Here is an 18,877-nt window from a genome sequence, read left to right on the forward strand (position 1 = left end):
TAGGAAATCCTTTCTTTGAGATTTACCAGAATCTTAACCTCACTGAGGATGTGATGAACACGACAAAGTGTTCATGGCATTTCACATGAACCTGAATTAACTCCATAAGGGCCAGACAGAAGTGAGATTCAAGCAGATGGCATTGTACTTGGCCTGCAGACCATAGCGCCCTTCTGAATCAGTTATTTGGGTATGTAGCTGTCTTGTTTATCTCACACTGCAAACACAGATCCATGACTGAGTTGACAGATAATATTAGACGATGACTCTGAACGTGCATTTACTTGGGTTAAAAGGGACCTAAAGAGCCAGGACTCAGACCATGACTCCAAGTGATACTTCCATATTGGTGAGGTGAATTTCTGGAAGCCAATGGAACTGAAGTAAGAAGGGTATTGGTGTAACCAGGTGGTTTGATTAATGATGTGCATTTCTTGTCCTAAACATTGTGTTCTATACCAGAAGAGATGAGTGACTGTTGTTCCTGGAAAGCATGAGCTCTTCACATCAATGGATAGGGAGCCTGGGTGATAAGACTGTCACTGTAGTGGGAAAAGAAGGCTAGATGAGATACAGTGGGCTTTTCCTTCTCTGAGGAATGGAAATGAGGAGACAACTGGTGCTTGGTTTTCTTTTTTTCCTTTTACTTCCCCCCACCACCACCCCCAATAACCATCTTGGGTATTGAAATATATAGTGGTCTCTTGTTTTTTTGGAGGTTGAGTGTCTGAGCAGAAGAGGTACTTCTAGCAGACGTGATCAAGGGGCAGTCAGCTGGTTCTGAAGGTACTGCCACCCTACACAAACACGTATGTTGGCTCCCTGAGTCTGCACAGAGCTGAGCTTTGGTGTTGCTGGTTAAACAGCACAATGTCATCCTTGTTAGTCACTGTTAGTGGGGCAAAGTAAAAGCTATCCTCTGGCTAATTCTGCCAACTGTGGGTTGGGTTGGGGATTGAGAAACCAGCTGTGTAACAGTGGTGCAAGATTTCCATTACCAGGGAATACTCTATCTTATTTATGAGCAGGGCTCATCCCTTTACTAGAAGACCTGTAGGTCACTTTCCGATATATCTTCAGTAAAAGAGGTTTACTGAGCTGTGTATGTGTTTTCATGTTTATTTCTGTCTTGTGCACTTCCATAACTTTGCATATTCAGATGTTCTTATACAGATTGGTTGTGCATATGTCTTGCATATGTCCCCACACAAATCAGTGAATACCAACACATAGGAACAAGCCTACTTTTAAGTTGACAAAGTTTTTTCTGCCTGCCAAATGCAATTGCTAGCTTTCTTGGGTTGCTCAGTGATTTTTAAGGCAAACCTCTGCTACTGATAGGCTTGCAAGATCTGGTAGCCATTTGTATCAAATGCATCATGGAGGGGTACTGCATCAGCAGCTACAATATTTCTGTCAATCTTTCATTTACTTGCATTTGCTTCTTTTATAAAGAGCAACGTTGTCACATCAAATGAATCAAAGTGACATGGTCAGGATGTGACTGGATCCAGCCAGAATCAAACTTTCACTAAGTAGTTAATTGTACCAGAGAGACTTGCAAAAGTAGTTTTTCGTCAAGAATCTACAGGAGAATTGGGAAGGGATTATTAAAGAATGGTGCTACTTTGTGGACTGAAGAACAACAAATCATTCTTTTCTTCATTCAGATTTATTCCTAGCCAAATTTGTTCGTCACCTCTGATTTTTTGGAGTGGTTTGGTTTTTTTCCCGGTTGTTAAATATATGGGATATAATAGCATTTTCTGTGCGGTATGTACTGCTTCTGGTTTTCTGAAGTTAGCTGAACTAAAAAGATGGAGGGATGTATCAGTTTAAATTGAAGATGTTCTAGCTTTTCTCACGTAAATGAAAAAATCATTCTTTTAATCCTGAAAAAATATTTAGTTTAATTCTGGGCTGTTGTTTTGGGTGTTAACCACAATAAAGAAGAGTTTTGAAATGAAATCCAGCTTAGTGCTTGACTCTGTAATATTTGAACCATTTGAAAAATCTTCAAGTGTTTATGCTGGACAATACAGGGCAGCATTTAGGAATGTGAAACGTTTACTGAATTTGAAAGTAATTAATTTTTTGAAACTGTTTTTGTTTTGTTTTGTTTTTTACCTTATTAAGTGATTCATACCTCTGAAAATTCAGGAAACTCTAGTGCCCAAAGCCTCCAGCAAAGTTTTTGATTCCAGTTTGGTAGGTGTTGCAGAAATAGTGTGAGAAAACACAAGGCAGACAGTAGGTGAGAAATAAAGACTTTTGGCCAGGCTGTATGATTTTTACCCTTCAGAGAGGCAGCAGAAACAGAAAAAAAAATATCTTCTAGGCATCCTGGACAAGTGCCCTAGTCACCGATCAGTTCTTCCTCGATTGAAATGGCCACGGGGCTCAGTGATGCTGTTCTGCACTTACAAATGCTGTCTTCTGAGAAGATCTCATAGACAGCACTGAAAGGCTGTACTTGAAGAACAAAAATAAGTTTTCTGAACTCAACTGCACTGTCAGGAAAAGGTGAAGAAACTTAAACTGTAGAGCTGAAGATACTTTGAGGGTTAGATGTCTGTGAATTGCTTAGAGATTTAGAGGACCCTGTATCCCCCTCACTTGAAAGTTCAAGTAATTAGGTTTTCTCCTCAAAGCCTTGTTTAAAGACAACCAGCGTGATAGTGTGGTCATGTTGTGTGAATAATGCTAAAGAAGTTTTCTCTTCTGTATTTTGGCATTAGAGATGCATGAGAAAAAGAGATATGGTGGTGTTTACAATGGTCAATTTGTTGAAATGCAGATTTCTCAAGAAGGGTTGCAATTTTGGGAACATTCACTTGGAAAGGAGATCATGGTTCCAGAGAGAGAAACAGAGTTTCTTGCCTCAGAATATCATGCTGCTGTTAGGACACTTGTTATTTTTGTGGAGTGGTACATATTTAAAACAAAAACATTCATCCCAAAACCACAACGGCACTCCTCCCCTCTCTCCCTTGCAATCTGAAATGTTAAAAAATCTCCAGATTCCCAGATGGCAAAAGAGCATCTAGTTCTTTCATCAGTACATGTTGTTAATTTATTTGCTGTTTTAACCAGTGATTTTTTTTTTCTTTTTCCTTTCTTTGGATAACACAATTATTTTGGTCCTTGGAGAGTAAAGAATAAAGCCCTTCATTCTTAAATATGAGTAAAGGGAAAATCCAGGTCATTGCAGGATGGGAGATAGATGCCATAGGAAGTCCTATACCACTGCTTTGAACTCGGTGTAAGCATCGTGTCCAATCTAAACCTGTGAACAGAGACTGTAAATAGCAGTTCATTTCTGGATCCCTTTCTTTCTGTCAAAACTTCTTTACTGTCCTTACCTTCTGTTTCTGCATTCATCTCTACTACTAGCATATACACTTATCTTGCTTTTCTCCCTGACAAGTCAATTTTCTATTTGCTTCCTATGATCTTTCTGAGTCCTTGATCCTAGGTGACCCTCCTTAACAAGTTTTTGACACTTTTTTGTGAAGAATTCCTTATATCCTGATGTAGCAAGTCAGAAGGGCTGCTCTCCAGCATGTCGCAGAGTGCAGAACTTCACCCAGTTCCCATTGTAATGAGCTTTGATTTCCCAGAAGTTGACCAACCATCTGGGCAGCTCCCTCCAAACTTCTTCTCATCTTTCCCCTTCCCCAGAGCCTTCTTATCCTGTTCCATAATGACCTCAGCTTGTCAAGCCCTTTACTCTTCCCTCTCTCCCCACATCCTGGTCTCCTTGCTTAGAGCCTCTTCCTCTTGCTTCCTGGATCAGTGTGGGTGCTTATCCTTTCTGAAATGCTTGCTCCCTCCTACCATTGGAAGATGAGAGAGTGGCTTTTCTTTTATTCCTTGTCCCCTGAATGGTCCATCCTTGGCTCAAAAGCTCTCCTCTGCTCTCTGTGCCTTGCTCTACTCTACTGTCCACCCCATCCCATCCGCATGAGTGGCTGAAAGATGTGTTGCCTCTGTGCCTTGCTTCTCCCAGGCTAGGCTCCCAACCCTTCTCTCACTCTCCCCACTTTGCCTTTCCTGGGGATCATGACTCCATATTCCTTTGTTCTGATGCCTCCCTTCTATCAGACCACCTCCCTCATCCCAGCTTTTATTATTTCTCTTCTTTGTCAAGGCATGCCTAGGATCCAGTACTGCAGCTACTGAACTGGGTCCCTTCTTTTCTCTCCCTGTCCAAGCATCTGTGCTCATCCTCACTTCCACCCAGTAAAGGCAGGAATGGCTTTGCTTCACAAAAAGCTGGAGGAGTTACATTCATCTGGCGGCTTTTCTTTTTCTCCCTGGCTCTAATTTGCAGTGACTATTTTCGCAAAAGTGCTCATCCCCGAAGCCAACAATAAACCCGTCTCGGTGTGTGTCGGTGAGCGTGTGCGCGTGTGAGAGAGAGAGAGAGAGGGAGAGAGTGAGAAGAGGGATGGAGAGAGAGCAGCGCACCAGCCTGGCAGCGTGAGGCGGCACGGAGCGCCGCTAGCCCGGGGGAGCTGGCTGGGAGACGCGAGCCCCTTCCCCCGCGCTCAGCGCGATCCCATTGGTCCCTCAGCGGCTGTCTTACAGCGGAGAGGAGCTCGCAGGATTGAACCGCGCAGCCAGACGCAGACTCTCAGCCAAGTTGTCAGCAGGCTGGGCGGAGGAGAGGCTCACACACACACACACACACACACACACGAGATTGCAGGGTGTCCGCAGCTTGATGTGCGTTGGTTTCCAGAAGGGAAGAAAGGAGAGGGGACAAAAAAACCACCCCAAAACCAGAAAAGGGGGAAGGAGCCTCATCCAGTCCAGCAGTCCCGGGGGGAATAATGGATGTGACCATATCTCAGTTCATCTTAGAAGAATTTGATGTCAACTGCAGCCTCCTGGATCGTTTACAAGAGGCTTTTTTAGAGAGTTCCTCTATCCCTTTCCTGGGCTTTGATGGTAGGAGACATTACTTAGCACAAGGCTGGCAAAAGCTTTATAAGTGCTAAGATTCCGTTTACTTTGTGATGCAGTGTGTCACTTTTGTGCTTTCTCAGCTGCTTCTTTTTCCCTTTCTGTCTCCTTTTTTAATGCAAAAGGTCCGTACTGCAATGCCACCACTGATCAGATCGGGACCTGCTGGCCCAGAACCTCTGCAGGGGAACTAGTAGAGAGACCCTGCCCGGAGTTCTTCAATGGGATCAAATACAACACCACAAGTAAGTACAAACTCCTTTCCCTCTCCCACGGATCTGGTGTTGAGAAGGCGCCTGGGGAGACCCAGAATATATTTTCCATTTAAAAAAAAGTAAAAAAGTGTTTCCCTGGGAATCAACATTTCCTCCACATTCCAGCCTGTATTCAAAATTCCTGTCTGGAATGATGCAGATTTCTCAAAAGCACAGACTTTTGGACACCGATTCCTCTTTACTTAAGTGTATTAGGTATATCTGGGCAAAAATTTCCTCTGCCATCTAAGGCTGGTATACCATGCTTTGTGTGTTTGTTCATGTGTAGATATGTATAGCAGTGCTTCAGCCAGGAGAATTAAAGAACCTTTGGCTTGTGAAGTATTTAGTCTTAATGCCCAAGAACTGTATTTTGAAAGGACACTCCCTTTCAGAAGCTGTCTGTGTGAACCGGGGGACAAACTGGGTTGGAAGTTGTATCTAGCAAACAGAAGGCTGTGGTCTGGAATCTGTTTAGTAACTTCAGCGGCTGGCTTATGAGGCTGGAGTGGCTGCATCATTACTGCAAGGGAAACAGTAGAGGATATTATGAGGCAAATAATATTCAAAACGAGGGAGCATGGGGGCTCCTTAGAAATCTCTTGAAACTGATGCTTTAGTCTTAGAAGTAAACAATCATGATGACTCACTAAAAATTTATTACTCAGGCTGTCGGACCGAGGCACTCATTTCCTTTTCCTTATCTGTTAATATTGTTCGGACCTTTCGTTAAGAAGTTTTAACGTATTAGTTCCAAATATGTGTACCCACTTGTTTGTCACTCATTTTTTTCAGACTGCTCAGTGTGCTTTTGACCATGGTGACATTTAATTCTGCGTTTCACTCTGAATTGTCGCTCAGGTGTTAGTAATCTAATTTTCAGGTAGTGCTAATTTTGTGGGACTAGCATTCTCAGTAAGTCCTGTAAAAGAATGACCCTGTCATCTTAGGCCTTATTTTTTAACTTGTTGAAAGTGAGTTTATTCTTTCCCCAGCTCTAGGTGTCAAGGGTCAGATAACTAGACAAAAGTTCTGTGGGTTTGCTATGCAAAACAAAGCCCTCTTCCAGATTTGTTCTTAGGGACCAGCTTCTGTCATCCTTGACTTTGAGCAGAGTAAGGAGGTTACCTCAGACAACTGCAAGATCATCCTCAAACCCTATATTCTCTGACCTGTGCTCTCTGCAATGAAATAGGCAGGAACATGCAGAGGGCTGGGTTGTGCTGTCTTTGATTATTGCAGGTAGTCCACTACCTTTACAGTCTCATTTGAGGTTAGAAGAAAATTTCTGGGAATTAAGGACAGCTCAGACAAGAGCAAGTGTATCAGAATGGACCCTTAAGGAACAGCCATGGAAAAGATACCTTAAAGCAGTATGGCTTCTTTTTCCCCTGTTTCCTTTTTTCGGTGAGGGATGTCAGTATTTCCATTGCCTCATTTTTGTTTCTCTAAAAGGATAGAGGGAAGGAAAAAAATAAAAAGAAAGAAAGAAATGCATTATGAATGATTCCATATTTATATCGTAAACACATTTGAGAGAATTTAAATGTGTTTCCTGTATATAGAAGAAATAAAACCTTGAATGCCCCATTTTATTTTTATAAACTCTGTTTGTGCTTTCAGTAGTTCATCAATGACCTGATTTAAAGTTCTTCCCTGCTTCTCTCCTTCTCAATGGTGGCTACTGCTTGTATTACAGTGCTAATACATTTTCTTAACATTCATTGCTCTTAAAACAATGGCATGCTAACTAAAGACTGATGAAAATAGATTACTGGAATGCTGAAGCATTATTTTGTCATAGTCTAGGGAAATGAACATTTTTCTCCTTTCAACGTAAAGTGTGAGTAGACACATTAAGAAAACATATGTCTGCAGGACTGATTGGTAGTGCATACTGGTACCCAGATGTGGTAGCATATGTAGCTTGCAATAGAGAACCAAAGTACACTGAAGCCACTGTAGGTGGCTTTCAGTTGATCTTATATGCCTCCATGTGTGTAGCTCTTCCAAGTTGTGGTGCAGAAAAGGACTGGAAAGAATATACCAAGATTTGAGTCAACTTGTAAAATCAGTAGCTTCTTGGGAGATAGTAGTTGGTGATCAAGGCTTGGGAAAATGGTAGGACAGCAGGGTAAGATGTAAATACCGAGGTGCGATCTCTTTTGTGATTTGAAAGATGTGGAAATTAGTACACACAGAACATGTTCAAAGTTGGGGAAGGCCAAATACTGCTGCGGTCTGACTACTTTTCCTTGCATTTCACCAAGTTCATTTGTGGGCTGACAGGAGGACCATTTGTAATAAGACTCAATGTGCTTAAAAACCTAGGCTGTGTACCTCATGCAGATAATAAAATAAGTACAGACAACTGATAAAAAATGGGAAATAGATCTTGCAAATTTCAGAAGTGAATAATACAGCTGCAAAGTGAAGTTTTGATCAGGAGATGACTTAGATCAACGTAAGATTTCTGCCTAGGACATGTCGTGTAGTTTTGTCCTGTTTTGTTGTGCATTTTGATGAGGCAAAGTGAGAAATGATGGCGTGTAACATTGTACTGAATTGGTTTAGAGAGTGAAAACAGACAAGTTTAGAAAAAGTACTGTGCAATGTCCTTCTCCCATAAGGGCTTATCCAGTTCTAGGTCGTAACTCAGCTATTTATTATACTGTCATGCTTCCTGTGTTTGCAAGCTGCCATGTTTTAGGAACTATAGCATATCTTTAGTTTGGTTTTGTATGGCTGTGGCTATATTTCCCATTCTAATGTGTATAGAAATTTTGCATCGATTTCAGTTGGGGGTTTTTGTGTGTTTTGTTTTTAGAAATGAAGCTCTCAAAGATTCCAAGTTCTACCAGTTTCATAAAAGTAATTCATCAGCTGGAGGGAATGAACCCAGTAGCATTTCCCAGAAATGAAAACTTTTACATTGCAGATACTAGAAAATCCAGGTCGGGAAGTGCCTGAACTGTATGAAAAACTTAAACCAGACTCAGTCAAGACACTGATCCATGGCAAACCAGACTGCCCAAGTTCTGGTAGTCATGGGGCTATTTCTGCGCCTTATTATAGTCTCTGTGCATGTATTGTATGGAATTCAAGACAAAATGCGATATATAGATTGCTCCACAGATCAGCTCATCAAATGCTTTGGATGGAACTGCCTGGCTTGGTATCCATCTTGTCAACGATCATTTTTTGATGTTCGTTCTAACTCAGAATCCCTGAGTGCTCAGATGGGGAATGCTATCAAACCCTGCAATATGCCAGCAAAATTTAATGAAAGAGTATTTGAGTCAAAAAACTCAGGAACTACTGCATAAAAATTCCCCCTCCTGTTTGCTGCTATAGAATAAACTGTTTGCATAAAATATTTCCATTCTAGCTGCAAAAAATTCCCATGGTGATTTTGTGCGTGTGTTCCTGTGTGTCTCTTGGGAACTGCTGAGTGACTCAGATAAGTTTCAGCTGGATTTGTAAAACGAAGTTTGTCAGTCTGTGAGTATTTTTCATCTGTAACACTTGGTTATTTTGGTGATTTTTTTCCCTCCCTTTTTATTTGGGAAATAAAGTCACACTGACAAATCAAGATCTGGTTACCTTGCCGTATGGTTTGTGAATATAAGCAAAATGTTTTTTGACCAAGGATCTCAAAATGATGCCATACACTTATAGCTTTGCAATTTTGCAGCAAAACTATATGTATTATTCTTAAGTGGTGGGGGTGTGTGGGGTGGTGGCGTGGGGGTGGGAGCGGAATGTATGTGTTGGTGCAGTGTGTGGCTGTGCACTTGTCTCTGCTCAGGTTCTATATTTAGCTAAAAATGACAATATCATTGCTGCCCTCTAGATGTGTTTATGCTTTGACAGTGTGAAGCTTTTATCCTTGTTTAAAAAACAGAGTAAGTCACTTATTAGGATATCCTGAAGCTTGATTAATTCAGCAAATGGGAAGTAATGAGACTTCTTTTCCTGATTGTAAAAAACATGGTTGTACATGCGAATGCTTACAGCATGTTACAGGCTAAAGTATATCTACTTTAGCTCTTTCCTTTGCCTACAAACTGCGCTGTGCAATGGGGATATCCAGAATTATATGTTCATCTGATGGACAGTAAGTGTTGACTCTTGGAGCCTTAGCTGTCTGATTTGAGTTTGTCTACACAGCTGGTGCAGCAGAGGGGTATTCCATGGTGAGACCTGTCCATCGGTCGCTGCTCTGCTTGGTTTGTGCTGGTTGCAGGCAGGAGGTGGAAGCATTTAAAGGCTTCCGTCTTTCAGATTAAGACACACAAATCTAGGTATTTCCAAGTAGGTATCAACAGCTAATTTAAGTATCTAAGCTGTAATACAAGTTAATGGAGCTCTAATTGATACAGGGGGTGAAGCCCAGAGAGTTACTCAGCTCAGCCTAAACGTGTAGATCAGTTCAGTAGCCCATGCAGAAATGTTAGTGCCATTTGGTATGTCCAGGGGTATTTTGTCTGGTGTCTAGTTCCTGTTTCAGAGGACCCAGGTCTTGTGTAGGTTTGTGGTTTATCCTCAAGGCTACATAGCTGTTGCAGATACTCTAAGCTGAATGATCTGATGCCTGTGTTTAAGCCCCTGAATTCATCCCTGGGTGTCTGTTGAGCTGAGCTGGACCCACCCCTGGGGACTGAGCTCAAACTGCTTTTGTGATTGACAGGAATAAAAGGTCTCTATAGCTCCAAGTCTCTCTCTGCAAACCCCCCTCTCTTTCTCTCTCAGTACAGGAAAGTTCTTTGACTAAGATAGGCACTTCATATGACTGTTTTGAGAATTGCAAAAAGCACCTTTGTCTTCTCCAGGGAGTATGCTGCTGAAAATGGGCAGACAGGCACTGCTAGTCTTGCACTGGTGGGGATTTGGTCCCTCCTTGCCTACTCCTTGTTCTGAGGGTGTGAACACCGTGTGTTCCTTGATGGCCCCTATAAGCAGCTGCCTTGTTGAGAATCATTTGGAAAGGGTTGGTGACTTAGCAGCTGGGCTGTTGTTCACACGGGTGGACATGGAAGAAAGAGCCATTGGCACAAGTATCACACTTGTACCTATTGACATGGCTTACTCGGCAGTGAAAGAAAAATGCCTGCAGTTCTTTGTGGTCTCATCTTGAGCAGAGGCAAATAATCTTTTGTGTGCTGAAGGAAGGGTGAAGAAGTGAATTAATTGCTCTTCTGTTTTGCATCCCCCTTTTTTTGAAAGGGGTTAAAGAGATGATTTATTTTTTAAAAAAGCTAATTTTCATAGGTTAAACAGCCATTCTTTCATCAAGATCTAACCTCTGCTGCTTTTCTTTCTGATTAGTTATTGTTCAAAGTTCTTCTGGAGTGGTGGATTCAGCTTGCATATAAAACATGAGCCTTGCTTGGAAATCATTGGCCACAGAGTCGTGTTCATACTATATGGGTAAGACCTGTCCTGATAATTATGAGAATGTGCACTTGTGTAAGTGGCTAGCCTAGAGGATCAATTAACATTTTTGCTTGTGTATTTTAGTGTCTTGAGCACCTGTTGATCACATTCACATGATTTACTTTGTCAGTGGTTATTCTGGTTATTCTAAAGGGTGCATTTTTGAAAGCTAAATCCCTTTGTAAGAGACAGAGATCCTTTATGCTCTGTGGCCTTTCGTCTTTATTGGAGAGACAGAAATAAAATACCTATCAACACAGCCTTGTAAGCATGAGTGGAGGCACAGTTCGATGCAGGGAGGAGATGCAGCTGTGGTGTGGGCTGGGGAAAAGGACAAGGTGAGAGAAAGTATCCCAGCCTGAAAGGCAGCAGGTGCTAAGCAGTGCTGATGTGCTGCCATTTAGATTGAAGGTCTCTAGATATTTAAAAGACATTTCTGAAATAAGAGTTTCAAAGATCAAATATACAACCTTCTGTTTTCGGTAGGCAATGCATGAGCATTTTCAGACTCAGAAAAGTACTGTGAAGCCCTAAAACTACTCCCACCTCATACCTCTTGCTGCACTGTTTAATGACAGAAGGAAATCTGGGGTAAGAAGAAATGTTTTGTAGCCAACTTTAAGTATGAACTAGCTAGGAAAAGGCTGTAACAAAAAAAAAAAAAAGTTTGCAATCTCACAGAATTCATGTTTTAGCCATCCTGGGGTGACCAATATTGTATTTTCAGCTAAGGAGTCAGGAATACATGGAAGTTAAAGAAAGGAGAGAGATAAGGAACTAAACAAACATGGCAGAGGAAAAAGGCCAGAACTGGAATTCTGGGGGAGGAAATAAAAAATAATTTTTAAGCTTGTAAAGCTTCTCTCTGAGGAGACCAAATCTGCAGTTGATTAGGTCAGCCTGACTCCAATAGCACTGTATCCAGATTAAGATTTCAACCATCTTTGTTCATTCCCTGTCGTTGGTTTAGGCTGACTTCTTCCACAAATACAGCAGTGGGAGGCACTTGATTTGAGTGCATGCACAGATGGGAGAAGTTTTACTTTTTTCCCCCTCAAGTTTTCCTTCTTTTTTTCTTTCCATTGTGAAGCATAATTTGGAGTAAGAGATGGCTCTGATTTTGCAGTTGGAAGAAGATTGATGAAAACAATATTTAAAATGAGGAATGAAAAGAACGTGTCTTTTCTTGCTCCTGCTACTATTATCCTGTGAAACATGTGATTTCTTCATTGAGCACAGAATACAAGTTAATTGCATGTAGTAAAATAAGAAGATTGTTAATGTTACTTCAGTCATGGTCAGGGACCTTTTCTCCGGCAGTTAAACACTGATTAGTATTTTTGTTCTCCACTAGTAAGTTATGAAGTGGCTTTGCTATGATCTTATTTTATCTGATTGGGAGTCTCTTAAGTTTAGGCTTGACTTTTGAAGCAGAGTTTACACATTTCCCAGAGCCAGGAATAGCTGCTGCCTTTCTGCATCAAGCCCATCTGATCCTCTGCCGGAGTCAATCAGACCTGACAGCAGCAGCAAGAGGCCCAGTCTTTTGCTTTACCCTTCAGGTAAATCCCCAGGATTGCTGGAGAAAGTGGCTTGTCACAGAGGGAGAGCAGTGACAAGTCTCTGAAAGGGCTCTTAACTTTGTTGCTTTCAGGAGGGTCAGCAAACACAGCATTGCCCACATTATTCTTGGAAGCTTCTGTGACCCTCTCTCTAAGGAAGCTGCCCCATCCACCTCTGCAACTTGCATGAGATAGCGAGCTGTTGTCTAAGCTGACAGCAACTACCAGCTGGCAAACAGATGGACTGAGGTTCAGTTTCTTCTCACAAGTTAGGAATTAGACGATGCTTGCAAAATCGTGTGCTTCAGGGGCCAGGGGAGGAGTGGAAGAGTGAATAGCTCAGGAACATATGGGAACGGAAAAGCATTACATACATTACGAAGGGAGACAAAGCCGGTAATCCTCATCTCACAATGTCAAAATGAGAGGAAATCCCACCCAGCTACACCTAGTGTGGACACTTGTGGATGTGGAATTTCTTGTTTTGTTCTGCCTTATGGCCCATTTTCCATCCAGCCAAGCTGTGGGAGGACGAGGTCAAGGAAGGTGGAAGCAGGCTGTTCCCTCCAGTCACTGAACACCTGAGACTGCCAGCGACTCACTGGCTTTCAGCCTCTGTGTTTATTGTCAGAAAACCTTAGGGAGAGTGCCACTGAAGGAAGGGTCACCCGTAATTCCTCCTCTCAGCCACAGGGTGTCACTTAAAGTGCAGGTAAAGTGTCCACAGGCATCTGCACTGGGTCACTTGGGTGTGGAAATAATGGATGGGGTAAAGGAAAACTGATGTCAGTAGTTGTCCTGGCCTTTGTCCTGCTCTAAGTACCGACAGTGCTGCCTCTGCAGCTTCCCCATCCTGCTGGGTGGTAAAAGAGACTCAGTGAAATGAACTGGGGACAAGGACATAGAGGAAGAGGAGGTGGAGGATGTTCTGGAAGGAACCCTGCTGTCACTGCCTTTGTGGAGCATTTGATGAGAGCAGGTCACTGGCTGAAGGTAGGTGGTTGTTGGTGGTTTCACCAGCGCTGCTCTGGAAGGCTAAAGAAAGTGAAGTGCTAAGCTTTGTTCCCAGGCAGGTATGTGTTAAGTTAGAAGACGTGGAGCTATGCAAAACGTAATGTAGCCATTCAGGTGTGAAGCGAGTCTATCAAAGAAGCTTAAGCAGTCAACAAGAAACTGCATTCGGATGATGCAGGGATTCCTCCTTGCTGTACACACCATGATCATTGCTGTACTGCTTCCTATTGCGTCGACCTCATCTCTCCTGCCTGAGTGCTGTCCCCTATTAGATTCTCCCTGTTGACCCTCAGGTACTTGGCAGATGCTCAAGGTGCTCCCATTTAACGAAACTAACAAATAGGTATATTAACAGTGGGACGATACCCTTCTCAGCAGTGACTGCTGAACTTGCGTGTTGCTCATGGGAAGGGTGTTCTGCGGGTCAGTGAGTCTGTTGACTGGATTTAGTTTCTTTGTATTTTCCTCTCTGTTCTTCAGTGACATGGAACCATCTTTGCAGTTCATGTAATGATGAATCTTTGCAATTTCTATGGCTTGGAAAAACAATGATGTGTTCTCGTCCAAGTAAAGTTCTCAGGCTCCGAAAGTCACACAAGTCTTTGCTCATGGTCTGCCATCCAGTGGAAGGGAATCTGTTACTCAGTTTTGGACCCCAGTATTGCTTATAACTTAACATCCTGATTAGAATAGGCATTCTTATTAGCTTGAGAAGCCAATGAAAAATATGGTTTCCCATGGAAATTGGAGTGGAATAGATTTTTAGTAGAAATTTTCCTTTTTCAGTGCAGTTTCATTCCCCTCAGATGTTATTCATAGTGTCTGTAATTGGTAGGTCTTGGGACAAATTCATAAAATCAGTAAAACTCAGATTGCTTTATGCTGGCTTCTTTGCAATTCTGGGAATAACAGAGGGCCAGATGCTGCTCTGTATGAGACTTGTGCAGTGAGAAGCAATACATTGAAGCAAATGATAGGAACAGAAACTCAGTTTTTAAAAACAAAAACAACAGAAAAAACCCTCCAGACCGCATGAAGAGTTTTCCCTAGGAAAACAGAAGAAGAAAGACACCTTCCCAATGCAGTTGAATTATCCAAAACCCCTGGGGGTTGGAAAGCACCGACCATACAGTGACACAAGAATTAATGCAGTTCCTTACCATCTTGAGTCAGCCAGGGAGCCAATGGAGATTTGGAAAACAGAAAATGTGTTATTGAAATGAGACAGAGAAGGAAGTTAGGAAGTTACTTTGCTAGTGCATCTTCACCTTTTTAACTAAACTTAGATGTGAATTCCTAGTGATTCTTTTATGCTAAGAATTTTAGCTTAATTATTGCTGAATTATGCCAGTAATCCCTGAAACATCAGCATTTATGTATTTCAAAGTACATGTTGAGTAGTCATTACTACTTGCAGAATCTCCAGGCTTGCCATGTTTGTTTGTTTGTTTGCTACAGAGATTGCTGTTTTTCAACTAGAGTAGCTAATGCAGACTTCGGAAGCAGAGGGTATTTTCAAGAATCTTAGTTTCTGTGCTGATCTTAATACACTTGACCAACTGAATCCTCTGAGCTCTGCTTGGAAACCAGTGCAAACAGTAGATGTTTGGTTGCTGGAAATGGTTTTCTAGGTATCATAAACTGGGGATGCCCTATTATTTCCAGGACAATAGAGTAAAAGGCAGGGAATGATGGGCTGATGCGAAGCAGGGAGCATTTCAGAGAGAGTGTTAGGCTTTCATAGAGAAAGCACCTGGCAGGTTGCTGCTGGGTAGGATGCTGGGTAAGAGTTTCTTCTGTCCCAGGAGCTGGGGGTGGGGTGGGGTGGTTGGAGAGAGACCCCTGATGTAAGAAGGCCTTTTCTTCAAGGGCTTATGTTCTGAGAGCTCCTTGCCTCAGGATGTGGATAGTGACATCTTGGGTGGGAAGCTGCAGGGATTTGCACAGTCGTATACTTGTCCTCTGAGTGGTGTGGGGCTGTGTTGAGCCAGCTACCGGTGCCACCAGCTCACAAGACCTCTGTAGAGTGAACTTCTTTCATTCTTCCTTGCCAATACTTTGTACTAAAGAAACCCAGGATCCCATAAATGCATTTTTGGTTCATTTTAGCCATCTAATCTGATCTTCTGAATTTCCCACTTCCCATAAACCTCATGTATAAACTCACTCACTTGTCCCATTACTGTGCCAATATTTAACAAATGTCTCCCTTTTGTTAGGCGTCTCTAAAAATGCACATTTCCACCTGTTGGCTGGCAGCACTGTGCCAAAGCTGACTAACAAATCTTTATAGCACTAAGATAAGAAGGCTTTTGGTTTGTTTTGTTTGAGAAATGAGAGGACAAAGTTCTATTTGGATCTGCTTTCTGTTTCAAAGCCTAAGTCCCAAAAAGGACAGGGATGCAGCTATGATGGTGCATTGCATTTCCCAGTCCCAGGGAGGGAGGCTGTAGTAGTATGAATACTGAGTTTTGCTTCTGTTCTTATTCTTTCTCAGGGGAGAGATAAAAGATCACCACAGAGGTCTTATCTTGTAGTTAAGTCATCCTTATCCACCGACAAACCCATTCTCAGCCTGGCCTTGTGTTTTTCATTCTAACCTGTTCTTAACCCCTTCATTTCTCTTATATTCACTGCACATTTCTCCTGTAAAATAAATTCCGGCAACAATAATAGCAGTTTTATTCACACACAAGCACTTTGTTTTATTCCTTCAGTGGATGCTGAGGGAAATAAAAGGGTCTCTGAGCTGAACGAGAGGCACAAGTGTGTTGGAAGAGCACTGGCATCATAGTAGTGTGTTTCAGTTTATAATGTCTTGGGAGTATGTAAAATGCTCTCCTGTAACTAGAAGTATGATAAATAATAGTTGGATTTTTCAGCAAATGGGTGTAAAGCATTTCCTAGAGATCCCTATCTTACTGATTCTCTGTTAGATCTCAGCTGTGGATCGATGACTGCATTACTATGATTACATCAGCACATGGACAAGGAGAGGTGGAACACCTCACCACGCTTGTTCCAGTTACAGGGCCTTGAGAGAATCTGTGTTGTTATTTTTTCATCACTTTTTCAACTGGTTAGATAACTTGTAAGCCTCCTGTTTGCCTTCAGTGCGTTAACCTCTTCTAGGCTCTCTATCAAAACCCCAGTCCTATTTTCCCATTCCCCACAGTAACCTGACTAGGCACAGAAAGTACCATGAATAGCCACGCAGATTTCAAATGAATCCTTCAGTGGTCTCTATCATCAGGCTTTTGTTCTTCATGGACACCTGTGACATCACATTTAGTGGTGGTGTTTTTTCATTTCTAGTACACTTGAGCTATAAGGAGAATATGAAGATTTTGTATTACACGATGTGCAACAGAGTGAGAGTAGTCTTGGTCTCTTGTTTTGATTCCATATACTTATTCATGTGTAATTTTTGTGCACCATTTTACTTGTTTTAGTTCATCCTTCACTTGTCTTTAGGGGAATCGAGTGAAACTCACAGGGCACTGACCTTTGTCTAGTTGCCATGTTACCTTAATGAAAATCAGCTGGAAAAGGCAGGGCTAATTGCTTTGATTTAATCCTGAAACGTGGATGACTCATTGATGGCTCATTCAAAAAAGCTATGAGCTCAAGGTAGAAGAACCAGATAAAAATAGCTTCCTTGAGATGAAGTTAAGCAGTTTGAGTGCTGGAAGGTTCAAATATCTGGGTCTTGCATACTGCTTGCTGGAAACTTGAACTCTGACTTTGGTATCCACATTCTCCTCTACCTTGGGGTAAGAGGAATAAACCTTCTGTTCAACTGTCAGAAGAGAGCACCAGTGACTTTGTTTGGATGTCCCTCCAACGAGCCTGGAGCTTCATCCAAGTAATGAGGTAAATGTCTGATGCAGGAGCCCTGCCACATCTGAATGACACTTTTGGGAAATACACATAACAGTGCTCAGAGTTAAAAGATTTTTTCATCTCACTGGGAGTGACTGGCTTCCACTGCTAATTTATTTCTCCTCTGCAATTACAAAAGGTTGCAGGAAGAATGGAAGTATGAGGGGGAAAAAAAAGATAGAGGAAGAGCAGGGGTGTCAACCAAGTACCTTGACTATGGAAAGAGAGGTTACTGGATGAGGTGACAGTGAGCACAGGGTCAGAGACCTTGTGTCTGGAGAAGAACTTGAGTTAAGAGTTGCTGTAGGAATGAGTGAGGTGGGAGTTCTGCAGAAGACTTTAGTTAAGTGATTTAAAATGTAGAAATGCCATTATGCAGGAGTAAGCGCTGGCAGTGTAACATGGCAGGTGTGCAGAGGTGAGAAGCAGCCACCAGCTTCTAGATAATTAAGGACAAAGTGTTGTGAGGTTAGATGGGAGGATGGCATGACAGAACACAGGTGAGGAATGGCTACATATTAGGGCTGTCAAAGAATGCCCTACATGAACCTTGACGGGTAGATGGGGCAAACGTTAGGAGACATGCAGAAAGCATTTGTGAGGAACTGGAGTGCCGTGCATGCTGGCTGCCAGCTGTGAGACAACAAACAAAACTCTTGAGATCTGATCTCGAAGAACAGCAGGTGAGAGAAGGGAATTGGTTAAATACCAAATATAAAGAACAGGTGATACATGCTGTACTGCATCCAAGGCAGGCAGCATAGAGTAACAGACACAATTACCAACAGCAGTGCCACCAGAGTCTCTGAGCAAATTAAAACTCAACAGAAGAAAATGTCAGAGCCAACATATCTGTCTTGTAAATGAAAAAGTTATGTGCAGCTTGATTTTTAGTATTTAGCCTAAGTACTTTCCCTCTTTCCATGCTTCTGTGGGAGAAGATGTTCATAGACTAGTTCCCTTCCTGATCATTTCTTGCTCTTTTCCCTCCTGTGGCTGTCTTGTCCCCTGAGTTGGTGGGCAGGCATGTGACAGGACCACAACCTCACAATACAGAACCACTTTGGTTCTGACTATGCTGCCTTAAAGGAGCAGGTTTCAACATGAGTGCAAAGACTTACCTGACCACAGTTTGCATTGGTCCATCTGGGATGTCACTAACTGTGGGGTTGTTCTGGTACCCTTCTGCAGTCAAGAGACAGTGTTTGTGGTTGTACCAGTTTGAAAGGGGTAGGACTAGTGTAATGTCGTGCTGAATGCAGCTTGTAACTGTCAGAACAGACAGTAAATGCCTATTTCATACCCTGCAATTGACCTCAGGCAAGCTGCTTCAGTCTCCTGTCCTTCAGCCTTGCCCTTTGTAAAGTAACTCAAATAAATCAGGAACTCTGAAGCCTTCTAACTCTGTAACTTCTCTCCTGTTTCTTTGGTTTAATGCAAGGAGTTCCCTGGTAATATGTCGCCTCTATTCCTCAGTATCATTGATTTCTTTGGGGTGGAGCAGAACAATTTTGAGGACAGAATCTGTGTTTTGCAGTCCTTTATAAGAGTTTTCATATGAAGACTTTCAGATGTACAAAGTGCTAAGCAGGCAGCTGGATTTCAATGTCTTAATACCGTTGTCTCCAGGACTCTCAGCAATAAAAATCTTCTATTTTCAACAAGAAGATATGAACTGAATGGAAAACATCCCTTTGTGTGTTCTGGGAAAACTGAACTTATTGTAATTAACATCTTCAGACTTGCAAAAAATCCATGAGC

At 42.2% G+C, this 18,877-nt stretch overlaps 1 protein-coding gene across 2 annotated transcripts in view; it reads left to right on the top strand.

The window, feature by feature from the left end:
- The window catches only part of CRHR2 (corticotropin releasing hormone receptor 2), a 160,229-nt gene that overhangs the window by 43,956 nt on the left and 97,396 nt on the right, over positions 1–18,877 (top strand). The window contains exons 1-2 of one of the 2 annotated variants that reach the window (XM_005442308.3): positions 4,630–4,953; positions 5,094–5,213. In XM_005442308.3, coding sequence (XP_005442365.1) covers positions 4,836–4,953; positions 5,094–5,213 — 238 coding nt within the window. In that variant the 5' untranslated portion in view covers positions 4,630–4,835. Of the gene's footprint in view, positions 1–4,629; positions 4,954–5,093; positions 5,214–18,877 lie in introns of those variants that run through there. The other variant, XM_055710030.1, reaches the window with a different exon arrangement.

The sequence above is a fragment of the Falco cherrug genome, chromosome 4 (genome assembly GCF_023634085.1).
Source record: "Falco cherrug isolate bFalChe1 chromosome 4, bFalChe1.pri, whole genome shotgun sequence".
Lineage (NCBI taxonomy): Eukaryota > Metazoa > Chordata > Aves > Falconiformes > Falconidae > Falco > Falco cherrug.